At 44.8% G+C, this 25,787-nt stretch overlaps 1 protein-coding gene across 1 annotated transcript in view; it reads left to right on the top strand.

The window, feature by feature from the left end:
* Positions 1-25,787, top strand: part of AOAH (acyloxyacyl hydrolase) — an 83,228-nt gene that overhangs the window by 8,203 nt on the left and 49,238 nt on the right. Inside the window, exons 3-6 of the mRNA XM_075143088.1 lie at positions 7,340-7,435; positions 11,959-12,019; positions 13,123-13,222; positions 22,056-22,115. Coding sequence (XP_074999189.1) covers positions 7,340-7,435; positions 11,959-12,019; positions 13,123-13,222; positions 22,056-22,115 — 317 coding nt within the window. The remainder of the gene's footprint in view (positions 1-7,339; positions 7,436-11,958; positions 12,020-13,122; positions 13,223-22,055; positions 22,116-25,787) is intronic.

Below are 25,787 nucleotides of genomic sequence, written 5' to 3'. Positions count from 1 at the left end.
TCTTTAACCAGTATACTATATCTAATTTTATGCCCAGTGACAGTTTGGTAATAGTGTACCATTCAGCATTTTCAAGATATTTTATGACGCTTAGCAAATTTAGGGGGAAAAGGTCTTGTGTATGCCAACATATTTGAATACGGATACCTATAATTATATTCCATCACTTCAGTATCTCTGTGAAATACATTAACACTGTAAATGGAATAGGAAGCAAAGTTTGAGTTAAAAGACTTTTACACTCAGATTCCTTTCTAAATTACCTTCAAAGCAACAAATCCTCTGGCTGTATATGGGAAAATTACTATTCTAACTTTGCATATACAGTTATATCATTTGAACTGAATATTTCCATGCTGGAATGAAATCTAGAGGTTATAAAAGGCTGTTCTTTGAAAGTATCAGCTCAGTGCTGAGAAACAGCAAAAGAAGGCAAAATGGGTATTGGGAAGTATTAGGAAAGGAATATATAGTGAAAAAGAAAACATTCCTGTATGGTAACTTTGCATATCCATGGTCTGCCTGCACCTAGAATACCCACATGCATGTCCTCAACTCAGAGCAGAAAACCTTATTTCTTATTAGCTCCCCATGTGAATGCTCTTATTTCAAACAGCAATGTCTTGTTCCAGGTTGAACTGAAACTGGTTTAAATGAATTTAGAAAGAGGTGTTTTTAAGCCAGATCAACAGCATCTGCATGAGGAGTAGCAGTATCGTCTTTTGTAGACAGATTCTGGGGACTCCTCAGAGGCTTTAAGAAATGCATTGGAGCCTATGATCATCTATAAATCGAAGCAGCAATGACTGTGTTTTGAGAAAACCTTCATCTTCTATATAAAACCATGGAATGTGATAGATGGGTTCATTTTTACAGGGGCTTGCTGCAGACAGATATTTGAGGCAGAGGTTTGCCACTTCGCCGAGCGAGGCTCCCAATCCTGCTCCACTGAGAGCAAGCAGAGTGGCCACAGCCCGGCTGGCAGAGTTTGCAGAGAGGTATTTGTGTCCAAGGACACTTTTTTGTGCTTATTTCCTCCTTGTGCTCCAGGAGGCACATTTAATTTTGGCTGGGGAACAGCAATATGGCTGGAAGGGCAAGAAAGATCTCCAGCACCCAGGAACGTGAGCAAAGGATGGCAAAGTAAGATGTGCCAGGTGCCAGAAATCCCACTTAACAGTTTTACTCAGACAAATATATCTACAAATCTGAAACTTAGAGAGGCAGCTTTCACTATCCAGACACTTCTTGACATCCCTGGGTATAATTCTAATTATAGAGCCTTTCAAATGTGTGCAGCAGAAGTGGATTAAGTTAAATAGTCTCCTCAAACTGCCAGAGGCTTCACAGCTAAGAAATTAATTTCTCTAGCTCTGATTTTATTATTGGGGTATGATTTTTTTTCCTGAGCTTATTGGAAATGTCATTTTATTATTACATGCTATTTTCAAATACAAGGAGAGAAGTACTTCCTGACATGTGAGTTTTCAGATTACTGCTGCTGAGCAAAATGGCTATGGTTTTCTCTTATCTCTTCAGAAATTAATAGCAGATGGGACAAACTATCGCTAAAAGAGACAGGCATTTTATTAATACCAGAGTCTGGTTTCTAATGGCTGGTAGGTATTATAATACCAATGAATTTCTTCCAGAGAAAACATCCTTCAGCCCGTCAAGGCATTGAAACCTATTACTGAAGTGCGACAGCAGAGTCAACTTCTTGAAACTTGTTTCTAAAGAAAATCATGTGCAACTATAAAAAATTTAGGGCTGTTTTTAACCTTTAATTATGAAGCCTATCTACATTGCCTTATATGTGCCCAGTTCATTATGAGAAATAAATCTCATCTAAGTATCTACTAAATTAAAAGCAAGCAATAGTTGCTGATGACCGTCCAGTCTGGAAGTGCTTTTCTATTGATGCTAGAGTATTAAAAAGTTTATATTCCCATACATCATAAGTAATTAAAGCAGTGAGATTTCTACAGTTGAAGACAGCTTATTTTCCCCTGTCCTTTTTAGCTAACTAATTATTTTCCATTTTTAGCTGGCGGAATTAAAGGCTAGGATAACTGGTTAGCATTTCTGATGATATTTGGTGTGCAGGGGGATTTCTGTTGATTTCGTTAGAGGGTAGTGGCTTCTTATGCTGCAGCCAAGAGTGAATTCTTTTTCTGCCACTAAATCCAGAGGAAGATGGTATATATGATTAAAAAGAGAGCAGGTTTGTAGTAGGAGTGAGGATAGTCTGAGTTAACTTTAATTTATAGTCACTAATCTCTCGAGGCTTTACCTATAGCCCAACACAGGAGATAGATAGGTTCTCCTAGAAGATAAATCTGAGTTACTGGGGGGAACATGTTTTTACCAAAAAAATGGGGAGCCAGGGTGGGTTAGACTCCCTGGACTACAGTGAGTCCCCTTAGACATTCCTCTCCCTCCTCCCAGGCTTCAACCCTTTTCCTGAGTAATTTACAATCTCCAGTCCAAAAGCTGCTCCTGATCAGTCCAAATGAAAGGCTTTGAGGCCAGCACAGCCCGAACATAAGTGGGCGTCCCCTGGGGCATGGCCCATGGTGGGGCAATAAGAGGTGCCAGCAGACCGCCAGGAGTAAAGAGAGGTGGACCAAGGGCACCTGATAAAAGCCCGGGTAGATGGGGGAAACAGAGAGCAGATCAGCCGATGGCACGTGTTGGTGGCATGCGTTCCCTGGAGCACCTTTCCCACCGGAGGGCAGGAAGACTCCCCAAATTCGGGTCCAGAGACTTCAGCCACAGCGCCTGAGGCTGAGGATGCCCCAGCTGGAAGTGCAGAGCCCTTTGAAAATCAATCAAGACTTTCTTTATCGGCTTGTCCCGTGAAGCGTAGTGTTTCGTCTGAAATAAGTGCATTTGCGGGGAAGCATTTGGATAACTGAGGTGTGGTCTGCGGGTGCCCGAGGCAGGGAGGGTGTAATAGAGTGTCCAGAAGCATCCTCTCTGTGATAGTAAATGAGAGTTTATGAGAGCAAACAGTTTGAAGTTCAGCTCTGCGGGTTTTTCCCAAGTAGTCAGGCTATTATTATTGTTATTTATATTCATATAGCATCTAGTAGCCCAAGGTACTGCATTAAGTACTGCACAAACTCAGCAATGGCTCTGTTAATTCTCAGGCGAAGCAAATCTCCCTTCGGGCCTGGTCGATAGACACAAAAGTGTCTAACTGACTTAATCAACATGAAAAATTTCCATTTAATTGCTGGGAGACCGCTCCATGAGTAGGGTTACCTGCATGATTGTATTTGTGAAAGAATTCTGCTTCTATTCAGCAGAGCTGAACCAAAAATAGCTATTTTCCCCCCTCTGTTGTGGTACTTTAACAAACATGAGAGAGAAACTCGCATCTTCAGTGGAGTCTATCTTCTTGTATAACAGAGAAAATGGAAACACCAGGGGTATTTTTACCCTCAGCCCAACTTTTTGGATTTCGAGCACTCGGACTGTTTGTCCATAAGCCCCTTTCTCTGCACCGACTCTGCTGGAGGCGAGAAGACCTCGCTGGGATAAGGAAAATGAGAGTCATGGGGGTGACGTCTCTGTCAGAGAGAGGAGCCTCTTTGCACCCCCACCCTGAGACGAATCATTAGGCAGGCTGCTGAGCCTGCGCTTGGGGTGAATAACTCTATTTCAGTGTAAAAGCTGTGCACTGAGGGCTGAGCGCTGCAGCCAGAGGCAAGTTTTTTCCTTGCCTGCCAGGGAAGGCGTGGGGCCGCACCGTGAGCTGGTCTCTCCCGTTGCGAGAGGGTCGACTTGTTGCATCAATGTTTTTATCAGGCCAGCTTTTACACTGAAATAAAATCCTACTCCTTGCAGTGCTGGAGCCAACATTTTGGCACCCGAGGATGCTGTAACTGAAAGCAGAGACATTGCGGAGGTTGATGTCTGCTCGTGGCTGGAGCATATCCGCCACCACCCAGGAAGCACGAGCCGTGGTGCGGGGGGAGGCGGGCAGCGTCCCACTCCCACCGGCAGCAGTTTGAAAGCTTCTTGTGATGGTGCACGGCACCCTCTGGTCCCACAGAGGATGAGGGGGTGCCGGAGGCGGGAGACAGACTTTTAGAAAGCTGGACCGAGCCAGAACTCCCCGTTCCAGGGGTGCCCAGCAAGCGGGGCAGGTGGAAGAGGCAGCTGGGGGGGAACAGGGGAGCTGGGGACCAAGAAAGAAAGACTCTGTCCTCTCTGCAAAGTGTGCTGGCAGGCCCCAGCTGAAGGTGCAGGAGCGCTGGGTTACACAGCACAGGCAAAATGAGCGTCATTTCTCTCTGCTGCAGTCAGTGACGCTGTCAGCTCCCTGGCGTGATGGGTTACTGAGCCTTAGGGACAGGACATCCCAGATCCCTCCGGTTTTCACCTGCCCCCCTGTGCCTGAGCTCACGCCTGTGCTCACAGCAGGGGCTTTTCCTTCGCTTTGCACCCAGGCTTGCAATTTCGCAGTCTGGTCAGGCCGACCTACTCCTCAAGCCACATTGGTGTCTGCTCCATCGCTGTTGCCCACTTGCCCCTGTGCTCAGTTCTGCTTCAGCCTGTGTTTCGGAGACTGTCTGCCCTCCCAGCTCCTCTGCCCGCTGAAGCATTTTCCTCTGCTAACATTGCTAACCTCAGTGTCTCCCGAGTTTCCTTCTCTGCTCCTTATCTTCACCCCTCACAGACTCCTGGACCCGTGTCTGCTAAGTGCTGGCACATTCTCATTCGTAGCTTCCTCAAGCTCTTGGTGCAAAAGAATGAGAGGTAAAATACAAAAGCTCTCTCCGTTAGAAAATATCAAAGGACTAGCTCCTTCCCGTCTTTCTGCATGGACTCCTTTTTGTCTTTCTGACTTCCAGACAGCAAGATTGTTAGATGAAGGCATGACCTTGGTAAGAGAAGAAAGGAAGGCACAGAAAGAATATGTGGTTTTGCGGTTAAGGCATCATTTTGGTCATTTAATTTTTCTAAGCCTCCATTCTCATGAATAAAACAGACATAGAAGGCAGGGGAAGGGTAGTTTTGGTTGTCTGTAGGTTGCTCATGTGTGTTAATAACATGGCCTTGTAAGAACCAAGTTATGCAATGCCCTTAAGGTGTGTTTCCAGCATGTTTCAAGGATGTGCACAGCCATCTCAGCGCTAAGCGACGGAGCCTGTCCAGTGTGGCTATGCCCACGTTACCCTTGCAAATAAGCCAGGGTCTGTTTTCTGTCTCTGGGGACAGTGCAGGACATGGCTTGCACCCAAACAGATGAAGTCTCTTGTACCCCTCAACTCCCCCCTCTCAACTGGGTGTCCTCGTCCAAATGAGCTCTGGGGACTGGTCCCTAGCACAAGCACGAGCATCGCCTGGGGCATGGCACGGGATAAAGCTGTGCTAAGGCACCTGCTAGTGGTTAAACAGGGACCAGATGGCCCTGGGCTGTTCTTCGAGCCCAAGTCCTGAGCAGGCTTTACCCTCTTGGACATCTCCTTTGGTTTTAGTTCGGGTCTTTATCATTCTACTTTTTTTTTTCTTTCCGAGCTATTGTGTTTTAATTAACTGTTAATTCCTTGGGCTAGCCTGTGGCTATTCTTGTGGGGGAGGGGAGAGGGAAGAAGGAATGACTTGTTTCAGGGTTTTTTCTTGGTTGTATCTGTCTCCATTTATTTTCCTATTCTTTTAGGCTGTCTGGAGGTAATGGCTCTTAGCATGCTTTATAAATCATTCTGCAGGGACTTTGAGTGAGCGTTTTATTTAATAAATACAGAGAAGTGGGCTTTTATCCCTGCAAAAGAGGTGGCAAGTTCACTGTAATTTCCACTGGATTACTGTATTTGGGGTAGAAGAAGTAATAGAAAACTCAAAAATACTGGTCTTACAGCAAGTTCCAATTGTATTACCTCCTCTTTTACTTGCTACTTGATCCATACGAGCATCAAAGTTATTTACGTTGGAAAACATCACTTTGATTTAATAGCACATAGGCAGGGGTACTTGGAAAGAATTTAAAAGTTCACTTTGAAGAGTTGTGCCACTCTGAAAACCTGAACATTAATGCTCTTGAGCTTTGGAAAAAGGTGGATCTGCAGCCACATCCAAATGCTGCAGCTCACCTCCATTTCTAGACTGTGTCAGAGCAAGTCCTGAGAGCTGAGATTTCTTGCAGAGAGCAGGAAAAGGGTTCAGCTACCGGGATTTCAAAGTGAAATCTTTATTCAGGCTGCTGGAAACTGGCATCCTGGCTCCCTGTGTCCTGGCTGCTGGGATACCCACCTCTGTTACACAGGCTCTGAGTCCAGGCAGGGACCTCACTCTGGCTGCCAGGTCTGACTATATTGGTCAGACTTTGCATCTTCTTTATAAAATGGTGGCTTCTTTTTAAAATGGTGAAGCCACTGCAGAAAGAGAGAGCACAATGCTGGCCTACAGCAATTTAAAATCGACTTGAAATGAACCACTTATGGTCATCATGTGGATTTCGAATGATTGCTAAGTGGGGATCACATTGAACCTACTTCATCCCAAAAATATCAGAAAAAGTGCTACATGTCTCAAGAAAGGCTTCACTACGGTGTGCAAGTTCTTGAGTCTCAGCCACAGCTAGTCCAAGACGCAACTAGGCTTTAGCCGTGCTCGCACCCAGATTAGCGATGAGAAATAACCAGCTTCGTAGGTCGCAGGAAATAGTTTCTTTCAGACCACAGAAGAAGAACAGAATGAACTCTGAAGACATTTTTGTCTTTAGCAAATGTGTAGCTGGGCCCAGCAGCCCTGTGTGTGCCAAGCACCGCTGGGCTTCAGAGGAAAGTCTGTGAAGAAATGATGCCATGGATGCTTTGTGGTGGTCAGCACATCAGCACATCTGCTTCGTGACGTCTCTTCTGCAGGCAGTTACACCCATTTGTTTTTCAGTTTCGGTAGCTCTCTGTGTGGCTGTTGTGGGGAGATATAGAAGTCCTACCAAGTACAGACCTGTGCCTTTTTTCTTGTGAGAAGTCACGAGAGAGCAGGTGGCCAAGCAGGCAGTTGTAGCAGTGGCTGTACCGCCGGCTCCTTGATTTTCATCCTTGAAAGGGTGAAAATCATTTTTGCAGGAGCAACATCCAGTGCTGTAAAAGCCAGGCTGTTCTGTGCGCCCCTCTAGCATCAGCATCCTCTCAGTGATAACTTACAGGTTTTGAATAAAGACAGAAATTCACAGATTTTTTTTTTTTCCCTTGAACACTCATCTGCCATGGAGCATCTCAAGAAATTAAATGCCCAACGATGCCTGAAATACTTCTATGGCACGGGGTGCTTCATCCCACTTCGCAGATAACCGTATTCGCTCTTTTTGTTTGTTTGTTTGAAGGATGCGTGCTTGCGGTGTCTGTAATTGAACAGCTTGCACAGTGGCACAACAGTACAGTAAAGGCAGCCATGGAGAGACTGTGCAACTACATACCTGGTAAGTACCAAATAATACACCATATGTTATGTTGGTACTGCTTGCTGTATTTCTCTGTTAATTAAAAATTCACACGTGGAGTCTGAAAAAGCTTTATCCACTTGTCGTGCAGCATCTCAAATGAATGTAGCTGAAAGATAGCAAGGTGCTATCTGCAGGGAAGTCAGTGGCGTGGCTCACTTGGCTTCAGAGCTGGGATTTTGTCCCAAAGTTAGAGTGAATGGGGTTGTATTAAGCCCACGTGCGTGTGAGCACCAATACATGCAGACCCCTTCCCTCCCTTTTTCTCCACTCTGTCTCTTTGTTAGCAGCTTAAGAATAGATTCACTGTATGCCCAACCACTCCTCTTTCTTGTTGATATGGGTCTTTATAGCAACTGGGAAGACGAAAATGTTTTCAGCAGGTATAGGAAGCCACTATTGTAAAACCTCAAAAATAAGCTGAAGTTGACAGGTGTAAGATGTGAGCATTTGGTCTGCACAGAAAAGCTATTGAAATGTAACTGATGATACAAATTTCAAAAGCGATAGCTATTCCATATGAATATATGTAGACTCCCCTTTTTCTGCCCCTTATTTTATCTGCCTAAAGGAGCTTAGCTGTCCGAATGCACATCCCTAGATAAAGAACAGTTTGAATGCCATAATAGCTTTGTGCCTCACAGACAAATCCTATAACTATTTAAGTAACTAGATCTCACATTCATGGTATCTTTTTAATGTTATGAATGTAAAAAGATGGCTTAGGATTCTTCGTTAAAATGTTGTTTATATAGGACTTCACAAATTGTATCTCTGAGAAACCACCTTGCTCTTTAGACCCTAGTTTCACAGAAGATGTGTGTGGAATATTAATTCCCTCCTTTCCAAGAGAGGATTTCCCAATGCAGGATGGGGCAGGGAGGTAATTGCTGGGATTCATTCATTGATAGAATGACGCTTATCTGATTTCTATTCCATAAGTTATAGCCTCAGCGTTTTAAATTACAGGCACATAACCATGAAGTTACAATTAGAAGCACTGATCCTGCTATTAAAATACAATTTGCTTCTTTAAAATATGACATGCTAGCTCTATGTTCATGATTCACTCAGTGGACCTTGTTCCGCTGACATGTCAAGATATTTCTTTTCAGCTGCCATTCTTTACACACATAAAATCCTATTATCCCTTTAGTTAAATCTGTATAATCCAGTTACCTTCTATGAGATGCATGGATACACCCAATAGAAAAAACTGACCCTGAACTTGAAAGGAGTGAAAAATCCTATGGATTGTGTGGGAGCTACAGTGTAACTCGATTTATCCTCTCCCGGGAGGTGAACGCTGCAGCCCAGCAGGAATCAACAGCTTCCTCTTGCTGCTTGAAATAATAGAAAAGCTTTGGATGCTCACGAGGAGCAAACCTACTAAAACAGGCCATGCCATTTCACCTGAAGGAACAATTTCATTATTATACACATGTCAACAACTGATTGCAAGAATAACAACAACAAATTAGTGGCAATGGGGCTTTTCCTAGCCCCAAAAAAGGAATAAGAACTCATGTAGTTTTCCTAAGGGCCTCCTATAATTTCGATTACAATCAAGTTGGGGTTGGATCAAGCCTTCAGTGAAGTTATACAATGTTCAAGAACAAAAAACATTTAGAGAAAAAGAGAGAGAAAAATTCAGTACCCATCAATCCTACTCAATCCCATAGGCTGTGTAGAAAACACAATTGCATCCTTATTTATATGGAAATACTTGCAATGTGTGTGATTCAAGCGACACGGCCAACGAACCTATGAAAATAAGAACAGTAACACCATGAATGAAGGAGGCTCTTGAGAGACAGAAAGGCCAGGTCTGGGGGAATGGGCAGTATTTACGGTGTAAGAGATGTTGTTAGCAAGAATGTATGTTTACCTGGATACTGGCTGTCTGCCTGATGAAACAGAGGTGTCTGATACCCGAAATGTGCTTTGAGACCGTCTGCCTCTGGCATTGCCTCTGAGTCATGCTCTGCTTCTGTGTCGGCCACTGCTGTGTAAACACCTTAGAGCTCAAGTGGAAATGGCAACATGATTAAGACCATCTTTCTTGCAAATATTTATCCTCTGGGATCCAGCCAAAATTTGTGTTTCTAGGACTATGAAGCTATACAGGAAAACCTTCCAGATTTTTGTCACAAAAGAACAGGGTAGTTTAGGTGATCTCTTTTACCTGAAGCAGGGCAAAAGCAAGTATCTCTAAATTTTCTCTAAATTTTCCAGCATTTAGTTTGGTTTAAGCTCTTCTCTTGCCCCTGAGCACTCCAAGTTATTAATCATTTTCTCTCTCTCTCTTCCCCTCCTTTCTGACTTACGCAGCTTCTTCCTAACGGAGCTTCCTCTCTGCAATATCCTCTCCTTGTGTGTTAGCAGAGCCATTTAGAGGGGGTTTGTGAACGCATGAATGCAGGCTGGCTCGGAGGGCAAATCCTGTAAACACTGCCCATGGCTTGGGTCCATTTTGCTGGAAGCCAAAGCCTGAATGGCATCTTCCAAGAGGACTCTGTGCTCAAAGATAATTTTATGTTATTGCTGTTCTTTTTACCACTGTCATTTGTTACGCCATGGGGTAATTATATGTCAAGCTTCCTGCATGCATAAGGAAATCAGCGCCTGGAAATCAGTGTGACCAGCAGACCCCCAACATCAGCTCCCCAGAACTGACAGCCAGCCAAACCCTCCCCTCCTCGCAGCCACCAGTACAGGTTACAGTGGCCAGCGGGCTACTCCAGGGCCAGAAACGTTATGGAAACCAGCTGGTTTGGGAAACTCATAAGGAGCCCATCGCCTGCAATGCACTGCGGGGGTGCTGGGGAAGCCAGCCACCTTCTCCTGTGGGCTACTATAGGGAGTCAGGTGGCCTGTGGGCAAGCCTCATCAGAGGGTGTTTTAATCAGCAATGATACCAGACACAGGGTTATTGATGTCTGCGATGTCTTTCCTTTTAGGTGAACAAGAATAAAATCTAATTCTAGCCAGGAGACCGATTTTTAACTTGCATATTGCTTCTGCAGAGCCAATAGAGAGGAGTTATGTGGCAAAGGAGGCAAAGAAATTAAGTTAATAACTTGATTGAAATAAAACACCTGGCACGGGATAAGAAAAATCAGCTATCGTAGTTACAGAAGCTGCCTGCAACACTGTATGAGTAGAAGGGTGTTGGGGAAGTTATCTTTTCATTCCCTGTTGTGCCTCTCTGGTCCCAGTCCTCCTTTCTCAGGTGCAGGTTGCCAGCCGGAGTGTCTGCAGTCCTGGCAGCAGAGCAGCTGTGGGAGTGAGAGCACACCCATACCCGCTGATGGAGTCATTGCTGCGAGGTTTTGTACCCTCCCCGGTGCAAAACTACCCACCTCGTATGCAGCAGACCCCCGGCCCTGGGCATGTCCAGCCTGACGCTGATTAAAATTGAATATTCAGCCCAAAGTTGGAGGGAAGCAGCTGCTTTGTGGGTTTCTAAGGCTTTTCTTTGGGAAAAATGAGGATATTTTATGTTTTCTTCCCCACGTACAGATAGTTATCTGTATGGGTAATGGAGGTGCAAGAGAAAACAACATCTCTCAGGAGTCTCAGGAGCTGCAAGTTTGTCGTGGCTGCACTTGTATGAACCTGCCTCTTCATGACTTTTCACACCACCTCCCCTGCCGAAACAAGGCCTGACACCTCCTTTGCAGGATGCGTGCATGGTTAACCAGCTCTCGTCTGTTCAGGCCAAGAAACAGTCAATTTTCCTTCGTGGGAACTATCAGACCAGTGCTACCATCATGCCCTACCTGTATTCAAACCCCCAATCTCTCCTGCAAGTGTCTTTGCTTGGGTGTGGGGACCACTTTTGTTTATAACAGTACCTTAAAGAAATCTCTGATGAGCTGTCTTCTGGAGGGCATGGAGGGCACGCTTCACCCAGATTAAAGAAAGCCACCTGAGCCAGCATCCGGAAAAGGCACTCTGTGGCTGCAGACTGTGAAAGGAAGCCAAACTAACAGTGTTAAATATTTGTTTGAATGCAATTACTCCCGCACAACTCCTGCTCTACACAAAACATATTCTCTTTACTCGCACAAACCCCCAGAAGCTCCGAGGCAGCTCTAGCAGTAGCATCAAACCCTACATCACTTTCTGCACTTTGATTTATGTATTTGTTTTCTTTCTTCTTGCAAACCTACCGAGCTGTTTGTTTAAACTGCTTAGAAGATGCTTCTGTATGATTTCTTTCGACTTTTCCATGACGCCATACTCGGAACATTTAACAAATGCTATTTATCCTTTCCAGTCTTTATCATGTGGCTTGCCTAAAGCAAGGGAAGGGCTTTAGGCAAGGTTAGAAATTCAGGTTTTCCCATTCTCTGGTGCTATACTGAGGTCATAGATTCACACACCTTCCCCTAAGATAAATCAGCATTCACCTTAATGAACCAACTCCTGCTGTATTTTGACTGTTATAAAACCAGTTTCACCATGCTCAATTACTTAAAAAAAATTATGTTTTCTAGAAAAACTTCAAGGTTTCTGTTATGTACTTGCTGAACTTTATGGACCACACGTAGCTGAACTGTAAGTACTGCTGTGTCCTCTCAGGTCTTTGTTTAGTTTGTTCTTGACATGTACAGATGTGCTGTTGGATTGAAGTGCAGGAGTTTCATTCTTAAAATCACATTATTAGTAAAGCAGAGATGTTTGAGAGTGATTCTGGTTTGGCATTTGGCACAGCTATTCCTGAGTGAATAAACACAGGCTGCCACTGGTAACCATTTTCAGACTCCATTTGAATCTCAGATCAGGCCCACCTGATGTAATTACCTTTTGAAATTCAGCTTGTTTGGTTGAGGGAGGAATTTGAATAACCCATGTGTGCGAGACAGGTTCTACAGAGTCACACTACTGTAATACTTGGGGCTCTTGCTTTCCCTTCTACCTTTAATCAAGCTTTCTAATTGTCAGCCCCTACATGCTCTCAGCCCCGACCTTGATACACACTCTTGGGGAAGCCTACTAAGTAAAGTCAGTGATTAAAAAAATAAAATGTAGGTCATTTTATTCCTCTTTGAAAGTTCTTAGTTTAATTAACAGAGCTTTTGCTAGACCTTCTTCCTCCTTAGGGTTTTTATTTTTATTTTTAAAACTAGCCAAGGGACTGCAAAGTGCTTACAGGACTAAGAAGTGCTATAATCAAACATTTTAATTTAATTCCTGATTAGCCCAGAGGTGTGTCCCAAAAAGAAAGAAACAATCCTAGCACTTGTGCTTGGTGATTAAAGGTTAAGGATCTTTGGAGGATTTCTGGTTATTTTCTTGAGTTAATGATTGAACATTCATATGTGCCAAATTGCATATGCATTAACTTTAACCTTTAAATCTTTGTCAGACTTATGATTGATTAAAAAACAGAACAGTCATAATGTATTTGATTCAGATGCTGCATATAAAGCACAGTGCTTTTTCATCATCCTGGGATCCAATTTTAAATGCTGAGTAGGATGCCATGGCAGAAAATCGTTAGGACCCAACACTATACTGAGCAGCGATTATGGGCCACAGTGAAGCAAGCTGAGGTTATTGTTTGGCACTGGGGAGATTTAGCTTCCCATGGAAATAGCTTCTACTGTCAAGCACCCAGAAGAACATAATAGTCTTTGTTTATGCACCATTTCCTTCAGCATAGACAGGGAAATGAATGCCGATGTGGTCTGCCATTCCTTGAAGCTGTGTAAACAGGATCCAGGACAACCGCTTTGTCACCTCTACCCTCCTCCAAAGGTGAGTTGGTTTTCCACTTTTTTCAAACCTACTGATTGTGGAAGGTCTTTTAAGCTGGAACTGAACAGTACAGATGCTTCCAGCGCACATGCATTGTCTGGGAAATAAAATTCAACATTTTGATCATGGACACTTTTAGAAAATGTCTGTTTGAATGATGGGTACAATAACACGTGTTAGCAGTGTGGACCATCAACAATACGGTTGTCAGAGAGTGGGAATTACAGGGCCAAATTCTCCTGTACCAGTCCAGGTCACAGAAGAAGAGGAGGGAAAATAAAATCTCACTTCCTCCAGACTTTATTGTTAAGCAGTACAATAACCCCAAATCTGATACTCAGCTGAGGGTCATCTACACCACCGCGTTACCACGGCGTGACAAGTTACCCCCACATTGCCTGATCTGCTGTGGCAGCCTGTGTAGGCAGTCGTTACCCGCTGCAAACGCAGGGCTATTTGACTTGGATTAGTCTGCAGCACAAGAGGTTTAAGCTAACGTGCATAATCTTTTGCCGCAGGCTGGAAACCTATTTAGTTACCATCGCTTTTTTGATGTACTGTTACTTGCTACACCACGGTAACTTGATTGCATGCCCTAGACCTTTGCTACTCGGACACATACATATCTGCATCGGTCTAAGCAGATACAGTTTGTTTTGGGATGGTTTTGGTTGTGGGTTTTGGGGTTTTTTTCCAGTCATCATGCAACCCCAATCACACTAAAATGTGTGAGTGATGGTGGTTGTTTGGCAGTGTAGAAAAGCAAATGATTCACTTGGGCATCTATTTTTGTAAATCTTTTTCCCTGCATCTGGATGGATGAAGACATGTTTGATTTCTAAAGGTTTGCATGAGATGTTTTACACAGGGCCTCATCCAACAGCCATTGAAATCAGTCAGAGCCTTTTTATGGGTTTCAGTGAGCTGTGGTTCATCTCCAAGATGGATTTAGTTCTGCCAATATTAAGACCTGGAGAAACACTTGCCGTCCAAGAATGGCAGTAACATTTGTTTTACAGCAGGTGTGTCCCCCATATGACTACTGTGCTCCATGCTATGCCAGCATAGAGATATATGGGTGTGCAACCAGGCAGGGGTGAAAGAAAACAAGTGCAGGCAGCAGAGAGGGCCCACACTAACTTGACTCAACCAGGGCGTTGCCCAAACTTCATCAAACGGGTTCCTTCAGAAATCCTGCATCTGAACTGGTAAAACAGTTCATGGGTCCTTCCACCCTTCCCTAAGGTACATCAGAGCTACCGTATTGCAAGCTCTCCCTTAATAATTGCCAGGTCTTTACTTACCCCACAAACATTCGTGAGTCTCCAGCACTGCCCTGCTAATTGCATGTTTTTTCCCTTCCCCTGCACTTGTAACAGCAGCAGAGACCCTGCCAGTGACTGTGGGGCCTTTTTTTTTTTTTTTTTTTTTAAATTAGGACTCCTGAAAGTAAAGGTGAGAGTACAGCAAAGGCTGGCAGGCTCCCCCAGCCCCCAGTGTATCAGGTCACCCAGGAGGACAGCAGGAGTTGTAGCAATGGTGGCTGCACGTGCACCGCACTGCCAGTCCGGGGTTAGATTTTCATATGGATTTGCTTGTGTGTGGGGAAAAAAGAGAAGTAGAAACCACTCTACACCCTGACTTCTGCTGGTGGCAGAAGTGCAAGGTGCCTCTTGGAGTGAAAGAGGATGCAGGCAACGACCTGCACTTAAAGAGAGGGATGGACTCTCCGTGGCTGCACAGTGAGCTAGGCTAACAAGTCTGGAAAGAGGGGCTGTTTAAACCAAAGTGGTTCCTGTGCAGAATTTAGAAGATCTGTGGTGAAATGCTTGGCCTATCAACCAGAGGGGACAGGATGCCACTTGTGGGGTTGCTGTCAAATCTTTGGTTAGCTCTTCCCATCTCTCAGAGCAGGGTTGATTCCTTCTATCTCCAGCGACAGCTCCAGCGACTGCACTTTCTGCAAGGAAAACAACAGAAGATGGGTTTTTTTGGTTTTGTTTTTTAAACAAAATTTGGACTCTCATTTGCATGGCCTGGAGACTGTCCCTCAGAATGAGTGGCTCAAGCAAACCCTCTCCCTTCCAAGTGGTAGTTCAATCCCTTTCTGTCAAGGTGTTTTTTGTTTCTCACCAGGAATAAGGGAACTCCACCAACAAAATGATTTTTCTATCCCGACTGTGCCCTCCTTTTTAGCTCACCTGGTGCCCTGAGACAGTGTGAGGAGGCTGGGAGAGATGGGAGGAGAAGAGCAGTACTTAGAGTTCATGCTTAAGTGATTGATAAATTGCCCACAGTAACTCTGTGACAAGTCAGACTGAGTAAAGATGAATTATGGGTGAAAAAAATTAATATACAGTCAGAGACACAGATGCATAAAATGCAGTTTACCTCACATTTGCTTCTTTGGTTTGTAATTTGATTGATCACTTCAGTTATATGAGCCTGCAAATGTTGGCTCAGTCCCCTGCCAAGTGTTTGAACAAGACTTTAATACTAATGACTGTTTTGTTCAGCTCTATTGATTTTCAGGTACTTCGTTTATTCATTTAGACTTCTGGATGCCCATTTTCCCAGAATTAGTATCATATTTTTACTGGCGAAGGGAGTAAAATAAATATAGAGTTATTTGCCCTTATAAGGCAGTATAATGTTCAGGTTTTAATTGCCTTTAAGGTGGCAAATATCAACATGTAGCTGCTTTTTCAGTCAATAGTTCATTTTGTTCTGTTTCTGTGATGTTGCTCTAGTGAGACTGTGTGTCTCGAGGAAGGAAGAGCCCCTGCTTCAGAGGGCTTGCAAACTATCTACATAATGGCAACACCGCAAGCTGAGTAAATGATATGTGCGTTATATTACATACTTCCCTGGTCTCTGACAAATTAGCCCAAATTAATTTTTTTGCCAACCTGCCTGGAGCCATTAGCACTCTGTGATTATTCTAGGAGACTTGGCTCTAATTATGAATAAAAAATATTGCTCCGTTCACACGAGCAGAGCTGAAGGAGGAAGGCTTCTAACCTGGGCAAGGGCGGCTCCGTTGCTGGGGCTCCCCGGGGGCTTGGGCGAGGTGGGCTGCCCCGCTGGTGGGCAGTTTCAGGAGCAGACCCCTGATGTTGGTGGGGAAGAGTGAAAGGGGCACTCATGGCTCCTGGATCACCAGCATGGCTGTGTGAGCAGATGTCACTCGTAATGGGGTCCTGTGAGCCCCTAATTGCCACCAGTGGCCCGTAGAGCAAAGCCTGGGCCAGGGCTGGAAGTGCAGGTAGATGTGCACGCGTAGGCTTTCCCACGGCATGTTTCTTGCCCAACAAGAGGTTCTCCTCTACCCTTAGTATGAGGGTAGCAACACTGGGGACTCCTTCAAAGCAGGAGGCAAAAAAATATATGGCGCATCAGAAGGCTTACTACAGGTAGCTGAAAACTGGGCAGTATCTAAAGCTATAGTAATATGCCTTATGGTTTAACTACATCAACAGCAGATACTCTAACATGGCTGCAGCACCGCTCCAAAATGCTGACAGTGGGTACAGATATCCAAGCTAGCTGGTTTAGGTTGACTGGATATTTTTTTAGTCAAAAAGGTTTATCAGCTCACATGGTGGAGGACTTTCTGCATGAGGTCCTGTGATACTGAGATGTTCCTCTAGCGAGCAAAAAGGGCTGAAATAGGGTGAGGGGTTTTAGGCACTGCCTACCAAGATCCCCTTCTGGCCCCAGGAGCAAGCAAGTTTGCAGGAGATTATTCTCAGCTTGTCTCCAGATTGTTTTAAGCCAGCTGGCCTGTTCAGTTAAATGGCAATACTTTAATTGATTTTGTTGGGGCCAGAATAATGACTCGACTTCAGCACTGGAGCCCTGCTGCTGGCAATCTCTTAAACGGTCTGTGTTGGAAGGAGCTTATACTCTTCCTTCTGCCTTTCAGGGTGCCTCTTCTGCTCCCCATCACTTTTCTGCTCCGGATTATTAGAGACCTTGTGGCCGCAGATCTTAGCTTAATCTCCAGTAGTAGGATTTTGCTGAGAGTCATCTTTTGTCAGCAAAAATATACATATTTACGCTAACATCATTTTATCTTACCAAAATAAGCTTCATTGCCACAAGCGCTCATGCTGGTTCATGTCCCCTCTATCAGGACTTTCACTGACTTTGTAAAAGCAAAAGCCACATCCCTCACGGACATTACTGTGTCCAGTCTGCTCTTTGACAAAGTAGGAGCCAATTCTGGCTGGAAAAAAGAAACCCTTTGGGGTTTCATAAAATAAAAATGCTCCCGCTATTTTCTCTCATTCCTCTCTCTCTTTCAGTGAAAATGTGATCTGGTTCCCAGGAGGTGAGGCAGAACCAAACTCCATGGCAGGAGTGTTTCTGCATTCCTGGTAAGAGCAGGCTGCCAGCCCAAGGTAGACCTTGTGTCTGGGACCCATTTCCTTCTTTTGAGACCACAGGCTGTAAAGCAAGCATCTGGGAGGCAGGGTAGGTCCTGGGGAGCAAGATGCCCTCCGTTTAGCCCTTCTTTTTGGAAATAGGTAAAATCTACTGAAATGTGAGTTGTTTCTGCTGCAGTCAGAACCCTGAAGAAAGAGTCTATAGATGAGCGATAGCAGAAGGCACAGTTTGAGCACTAGTTCTTCCTCTTTCACTTGTTTCTCACCATTTCCCCTTGCTCCTCTTCATTGGCAGAAAATAAGATGCAAAACCAATACCCAACCAAAAAACCAAACAACCCCAAAAAAGCAAACCACACAACCCCAACCTTCCACCAAATAAACCCAAAGAAAACAGGGTGGCGTGGGTTTTGCAGGGTGCTGCATGCAGCTGTGTTGTACCGATGCAGAAGCTAACCCAGGCAAGACAACCCTGAAAACAAGTCTTGGGCGACCCACGGGCGTGGCGGCATTTGGGCTGGAAGGCTGGCAGACAAAAGTGTGAGGGCAAGGAAATGTTGCTCGTGGATGCTGACTGTGTTTTGCAGAGGCAAGCTAGAAAAAGTAAATCAAAATGTTTCATCCAGAACACACGGAGTCCAAGTCCAAAAGAAACAAGTGGTGTAAAATTATCAGAAGTCAGAGTAATTGCCCCGGGAGGAGAAAGGACCGAGTCAGGTTTCGCGTATTTTAGATCTGGGCTTGCAGGGAAGGTCCCTATTTTTCATCCAGAGCACATATTGCTTGGCTTGACTGTCCTGTGCAATCATAAAGATTCCCCCTACAGCCTCTGCAGGATGAAAGGTGGGACTTGTAGAACAAATCCCAGTTTTGCTGGTATCGTTTAACAAGCTTTGCAGAGTTTTGGTACCTTGGTATGCGTACTCCTAGTAAAAGGATGATGAAAATGAGTTAGAAGGGAAACTTGGAGTGTTTTGTAAGTATCTTCTCTCCTGGGAAAGAGCTGGCTAACAAGGGTGATAAATGAGAGAGAATTAGTGTTGGTTCATGTGTTTGTTTATGATGAGAAATAGATCTATTTGCAAAAAATTAATTACTGGGAATATATGCGCTCTGTGGAGAGCATTGAAGGAAGGCAGTGAATGAAATCCCAGTGACCTCCCTGCCCTCAGCCCCATCCATGCTGTGGTTATCTTGTGTTCGCCGGGCGGCAGGGCTGTGCCGATTTGGGTGGATGGAGCTGGCTGCTCCCCAGGGCCCCCGCACACCCTCCGGGCAGCGGCTGCCAGTTCATCCATCAGCTGCTGCAGCCTAGGGAGCCCCTTCCTCGGCGGTGTTTTCATGCCATGAGAAAGAGAGGAGGCTGCTTGCTGGCTGGCCGAGTTGCAGCAAGAGAGGTTGTATGGGCTGTATGGCCTTTGGTGGCAGCCTTGACATGCTGGGTGTCAACCAGGGATTACAGGTGACCCGTGAAACTGAGAGTGTTTTCTCCCGGGTGGGTGTTTCAGCTGCCAGTCCTCCGCAGCCCACCCCGGAGTCCTGGCTGAAGTAACTTCTGCAGCGGGAGAAGATCTCGTCCTTAGCATTTCAGAGAGCGTTTTCTACATGCGGGGGCAATTCAGCTTTTCGTCCCTTGTTTTCTGCTTTCTGCGTGCAATATTGCTCTAGCTGTCTGAAGCGTGCATTTCTCATGCTCTGCTGCAGACAGCAAGAAAGGTCTCTCCTCCCCCGCCCCGCAGAAAGGGATTGATAAATTCTACTTCTCTGGAAATCTTTCATCTACCAAACTCACTTTTAAGCCATTTTCCTCATCTGTCTCTCAAGTTATTTTATTGCAGAAATGACAGCAGCCAGTAATGTACAACATAACTACGGCAAATGCAAGATGCATGTTTGGTTTTGGGGACAGCAGTTGCCCAGGGGGAAGAAACTAGGAAATGGTGTCTTGGCTCATTCCTAGCATCTTTCATTTATTTGTGACATACCAAGATTTTTATAAGACTATAGACACAATGAATTAAACATATATTAAGCACATATATTAACATGACACATATATTAAAACGCAATAACTTAGAAGTCTGTGTTCCTTGTTGCTTGTGCTTATTCTTCCTTATCCCTTTATATTGTTCACTATAAATTTTTGACCCTTGAATATCACAGTTAATTATTTGCTTTGATCACTGTCTAAATCAATTATAATGACATGCTAAATTTTATCCCCACTAAAAAACTGTTGATTGCTTTAAATGCAAATATATGCTGCTTTAATATTCCAAGCTGTTCAGTAAGGTGCCATCACTCGAGGGATATTTTGTTTTTTTCCAAATGCTTTAATACTACCACTTGGCGAAGCATACTTTTTTGCCCCATGTTGAGTTCCTGTAGCTGTAGCCAGATAAATATAAACTTGTGCTGAACTTTACCTCAGAGCCCTCAGACGGAGGTGTTAAGCTAGCAGTTATGTCCTTAGGCTGGGCTATAGGAGGGACTGATGGCAGGTCATTGTCAGACAGAACAGTTTGTTCTCGCTAAAAATTTTGATCAGAAACAAAGTGCTAACGTGTTTGTGATACACCGGATTTTTCTTTCCATTTGAAACATTTTCAAAAGTAATTGATTTTTATCTCCTTTTTTTATAATTTTTTTTTTCTACTGATCCTCAAAGCCTACAGAGCAAAAGCAGTTATTCCTTCTGAAAGAGGGCAAATGGGCAGTATTTTCAGCCTTCTTCATGCTGAATATTGAGAGGAAGGACAGAGGCCATCACACAGATACTGCCTCACAGATATGACTGTTTGCAAAGGTGGCCTGATAAATGCAGGACAACATATGGGAATTATCATTGAGATGGAAGAATATTGTCCAAAAGTGAAAACAGAGCAGCAGGGGGGAGCATGCTGGTGTTACCCTGCCAAAAGCAAATACTTTTGCCTGAAGTTTGCACCCAAGTCTGCAAGCTGAGCTCATCTCAGGGGCACTCAGCAACTGGCTGTCTCATGAGCAGGGCACCCATTGTACAAACTTAAATGACCCTCCCAGACCCCTGTGACTGTCTTTTTTTTTTTTTTTTTTAATTGAAGTGGTGAGATCTTCTTTTGCTATGGGAAGATGTGACTGAATTTAGAAAGTGCTGTTCATCAGAGTTGTTAAACAGTTCTTAAACATTTTGGACTGCATGAGCATATCTGGGGCATCTCCTCACCTCCATGACTGGGAAGAGTCCTCGTGGTAGGAAACCCAGTGTGGTCCTTCTGTGCTGTGATACAGGACAAATTCCTTAAGGCCAGGGGTAAACGCTTAACAGTACGGTGCAGAAACAGTCCCTGCTTACTCCCCATGCCTCAGCATTTAGCCAGGCAGGACCCAGGGCCAGGTGGGCTGCAAAAATGTATTGATTGCGGTTTTTGCAAGGGCAGAGCCTCGAGGAAGGCTGGAGAGCAGGACCTTGGCAGTGCTTGGCCATGGTAAATGGCCGTTGGTGTACGATTGACCACAGCCCTGCTGCACCACGCATGGCACATCCGTCCTCCTGTTCCCAGCAGTGCTGGTCCCTGGCTGTCACTCACACTCACGGATGGTGCCCTTGCACAAAATTTCCTCTCCTCCTTTGAGGAGCATGTGTGTATTGGGGTATCACCAGTAGTTGACTTCTTTGTAACCCATGGCCTTATGATGGCCAACCTGTTCTCCTTTGATAAGGATGCCTTTCCAAGGTGTTTTGTTGCAATAGTTCTCCCACTCTTCTTTTCTATTTAGGTATACATATTGTGGAGGAATCCCAAAATGCTTCTTCAGCACAAGTTTGCATGGACCCAACAGAAAAACAATCTTGCCACTGTCAGCAAGAACTTGCCCTTCAGGGCAGGTATTTCCAGAACAAAAAGCTAACTTTCCTAGATCCTAAGCAGGATATTTGCCTTCCAAACTCTATTCCCTGCTTTGTACCTTCCCACGCACCAGCTGTTCCCCTGCTGGGATGAACCTCAGCTGAGTATAACCCTTATCCGTGCAAGACCAAATGTTTCCTTTGCACCCTTCCACAGCAAGTCAGACCGACATTGCACAGGTAACCCTCTTTTGGCCATCTAATGGATGAGTTGTTCTTCAGTAGGGGTCACTGGAGAAGTCTGTCCTCCGCAGCTCACACAGTGCAGTCAGGATATGAATCTCAGCTCTCCGACTGATCTGGACTTTTCCTTAAGAAATAAATGATGCCCTGGAGCAAAATAAATGAACTCTTGCAACTGGAGTTTCATAGGGGGTGATTGGATAATTGATTGTTAGTCCAATAAAAAGTAACTGATGATGAGTTTGTGGACTCATATATCATTTTTGTGCTGTGACTAATATATTTTGAAAAAAAGGTAAGAAATGGGGAGAAAAAATGGTAGGATACTGTGAGGCTGATCTGTTTTTTTTTTATTTTGTTCTTGCTCTCTTAGGTGGGGCTGAGTACTGCAATAAGAAAAGCAAAGAGGATGATGAAGACTTCCAAGGACCTGGTAAGAAATCAGTGGCATCGGGGTGTTTTACACTGTACTTGCATTTTATCAGGAGTGAGTCCTCATTTATATTATGCCTGATCGTGAATCCACCTGATCAGCATTGAACTGAATGCTGACTCACTCCTATCTGGTATAGGATCTTCTCTATCAGGTGATGCTGGGAAGAAGAAGAGGGAAATAATAGAGAGGAAATATGAAAGTATGGGGAGAGCAGAAAAAAAACTCATGAAAAATACAGACTGCTTGCAGAGTAGGGATAACAGTCTATATCCATCCAAAACATAAATTTATGTCTGAAATGCGTGCAGCAGCTGCGGATCTCATCTATGAGCTCCATAGTTTAGCTTCACACCGAGACGTTTGCTTGTACTAGTCCATGGCATGGTTTAACCCCAGTCGGCAACTAAGCACCACACAGCCGCTCGCTTGCTCACTCCACCCCCAGTGGGATGGGGGAGAGAATCGGAAGAGTAAAAGTGAGCAAACTCATGGGTTGAGATAAAGACAGTTTAATAGGTAAAGCAAAAGCCACGCACGCAAGCAAAACAAAACAAGGAATTCATTCACTACTTCCCATCGGCAGGCAGGTGTTCAGCCATCCCCAGGAAAGCAGGGCTCCATCACATGTAACAGTTACTTGGGAAGACAAATGCCATCACTCCAAATGTCCCCTCCTTCCTTCTTCTTCTCCCAGCTTTATATGCTGAACATGACATCATATGGTATGGAACATCCCTTTGGTCAGTTGGGGTCAGCTGTCCTTGCTGTCTCCCCTTCCAGCTTCTTGTGCACCTCCAGCCTGTTCGCTGGTGGGGTGATGTGAGGAGCAGAAGAGGCCTTGGCTCTGTGTAAGCACTGCTCAGCAATAACGAAAACATCTCTGTGTTATCATCACTGTTTCCAGCACAAATCCAAAACATAGCCCCATACTAGCTACTCTATCCCAGCCAAAACCAGCACAGCCCAACTCGCCTTTCGTGGGGCAGCCAGCCTTAAAACAAAATACAAGCAGGTATAGATTTTGTTTAGATTTTTTTACAAAAGCAGGAATTTCCCACTCAGCTTTGCCCTGTGTTTTTCTGTCCAGAGAAGTTTCCTTTCTTCCTTCCAACTTCTTGCAGTGTTTATTATTGCCCCTCCTTGTTCCACGCTTCTTCCTTGTCCCTTATCATCCCTGCCTGGCCCTTGTAGCCGTATGTAAGAGGGAGCCTCATGAACCAAGGCACTGCCTCAGACCACAGTGACTGCACTGTGGGGTTGTCTGAAACTCAAGCAATGACCTGAATGCAAATTCTACATATTTTTCCTTTATTTGTGAGAGGCTGCCTTTGCCTGTTAAACTTGAAAACTGGGATTTGAAATCTTTCCACCTCCTCCAGTTTTCAGATTTATAGAGGATCTCCAAAGGGTAGCAGAGAAGGGAAGGGCAGCTTTTATTCTGCTCGGTTCACTAATATGAGTCAGCTCAGCCATAGAGTTTGTTTCCAGTTGTCTTCAGGCACTTAATGCAGAGCAAATGTTTTAGCTGTTTGTGAAGAAATTATTGATACTGCTTCTTCCTGAATCCTTACTGTGATGCTACTCACAAAAGTGAAAATTGAGGTGCCTAATTAGCCTTTGGGCAATTGCCAAATTGCCAAGCCAGGGAAATAAACAATGTGCTGGAGAGACGGGTCTCAGCTCCCGCAGAACAGCAACCAGCAGGATCTTATTCATTTTCCTTCCTATTCAGCGCTGTGCTACTGATGGCCTCAGATTTCCGCTCAAATTACATGAAATTTCTAATCCCCTTTCCCTGGGTCCAAGTCCTCACATTGACACCTGCAGCGAGTTGCTCTGAGTCAAGGAGGTCCTCAGCCAGAGCCCGGGTGCGGGTGTGGGGATGAAGAAGGATCAGCGTGCAGGTGCTGTCCCTTGGGACACAGGGCTCCTTGGCTCCCTCGCATGTGCTTCCACCCTTGGCATGTAGGGCTGTGTCCCTTGCATGGCCAGCCCCATCTGGCCTTCATGGGCCGTGCATGCCACATCCTTTCAGGCTCTCCTGGGTAGGGCAGCATGGTTGGCATCAATCTTTGAGTGCAGTGAGGTCTCCTTCCAGCTTGCCTCTACTCTCCCATATCCTCAAAGCTGCCCAATGCCCAGACACCTCTCTCAATCTCCATTGCAACGCCCGTGGCCCCTTCCTGCACCTAGTTGCCCATTTACCAGTGGGAGGCACAAGCAAACTGTGCCCCGGCTAGAAGGAGCAAGGTCATAGTTGGGTTTCTCCAGTCAGTGTATTTCTAAAACTGCATAACTGCACAATACAAGGTCAGCTCAGATTAAAACAAGTATCATGTGGTTGGCTGGGCCTCTCCTGCAGTTATTCCTAGCATGTTCCCTGTAATGGCCCTTGCTGAAACTTGTTTTAAAGCTAGAAAATTAAAAATAATAACATTTCTAGAGGCATTACTGTATCTCACAACTTCCCCTTCACCCAGATTGCAGTTAATTTCATTTCAAATCCAGAAAAACAATGTAGTAAGGAACACAAAGGAAGATCTCCAGGAGAGAGCACAGCGTGTATCACGCTTGCAAAAGCCCCATATCCCAGAGAAGTAGCACGTGATGAAATAGTAAGAAAATCACCTGCACAATCTGAACGCTGCCAAATCATGGTCTGTTCACCTGCCCAGGCAGATACACGTGCCAATGAGCAAAGGCCAAAGCAGCTGAGGTGCTCTTGCTGCTCGGGAGAGGGTTGCCTGGCTGCATGTGTGGGTGAGGATCCAGAAACGTCCTGTCTGTGGTAGGACATCTCTGCATCCACACCAGTGGAGCGAGAAAAACATTCACCTGGCCTTTTTTATGCTCTGGCTAATGCTGCACAGAAACTTCAAATTATATCTCCTCATTCTTCCCATATCTGCTATTTTGGCTGCTTTTGCTCCTTTGCATGTTTGGGGAAAGCCTTCTGAAGAGGTTCTTGCAAGTTAGCTGTCCCCATCTTTGCTTGGCAGCTGTGTGTGACTGTGCATATAAAAGAGCTGTGATTATGGCTGTTGGTAATGAGAATGGGAGGTCTGTCTGGCTCCCAGGGGTTCGTATTTACTGGGCATTTCTTAGGATCATTGTGGATTTGGGAAAAAGAAGAGGTATTTTCCAGATGTAGAGATGCGGTGAAAGTGGCTACAACCCAAAAAAATCTAATAAATGTCTCCATTCATTAAAAGTAGCGAGCCATCTGTGAGCGACTGGCTTAAACCAAACACCAACAAGCATTAGGGGCTCATTATTATTCTTTTTTGTAAAACCAATTAAAATAATTACAGAAATGTCATTAGGGAATGTTAACGGGCAATGAATAAAATATTGGTGTTATCAATCACTGTGAGCACCTCTAGCACTAACTTTTCTTATGGGTGGAGAAGATACTAAGAGGCATCCTTGAGCAATAGCAGTGAAAGAATGACAAATAGAGTCGTGGCTGTAGCATTTAATGAGAGCAAGCACCATGCGTACAATCCTGTCACGACTACGTGGTCCCTGCAAATCACAGCCTGGCAGCGGGAGAAGTGGGAAGCCACGGAGGGAACCAAAAGGGAATTGCAAGGCAGAGGGGAGCATGAACCAGTCTCCTGCCCACCCACTCATGTTACACAGGGGCAAGTAACCCATCTCCTCCCAAAA

The sequence above is a fragment of the Calonectris borealis genome, chromosome 2, assembly GCF_964195595.1.
Source record: "Calonectris borealis chromosome 2, bCalBor7.hap1.2, whole genome shotgun sequence".
Lineage (NCBI taxonomy): Eukaryota > Metazoa > Chordata > Aves > Procellariiformes > Procellariidae > Calonectris > Calonectris borealis.
Note: the sequence above shows the minus strand (reverse complement) of the source record. Positions and strands in the feature narration are given on the sequence as shown.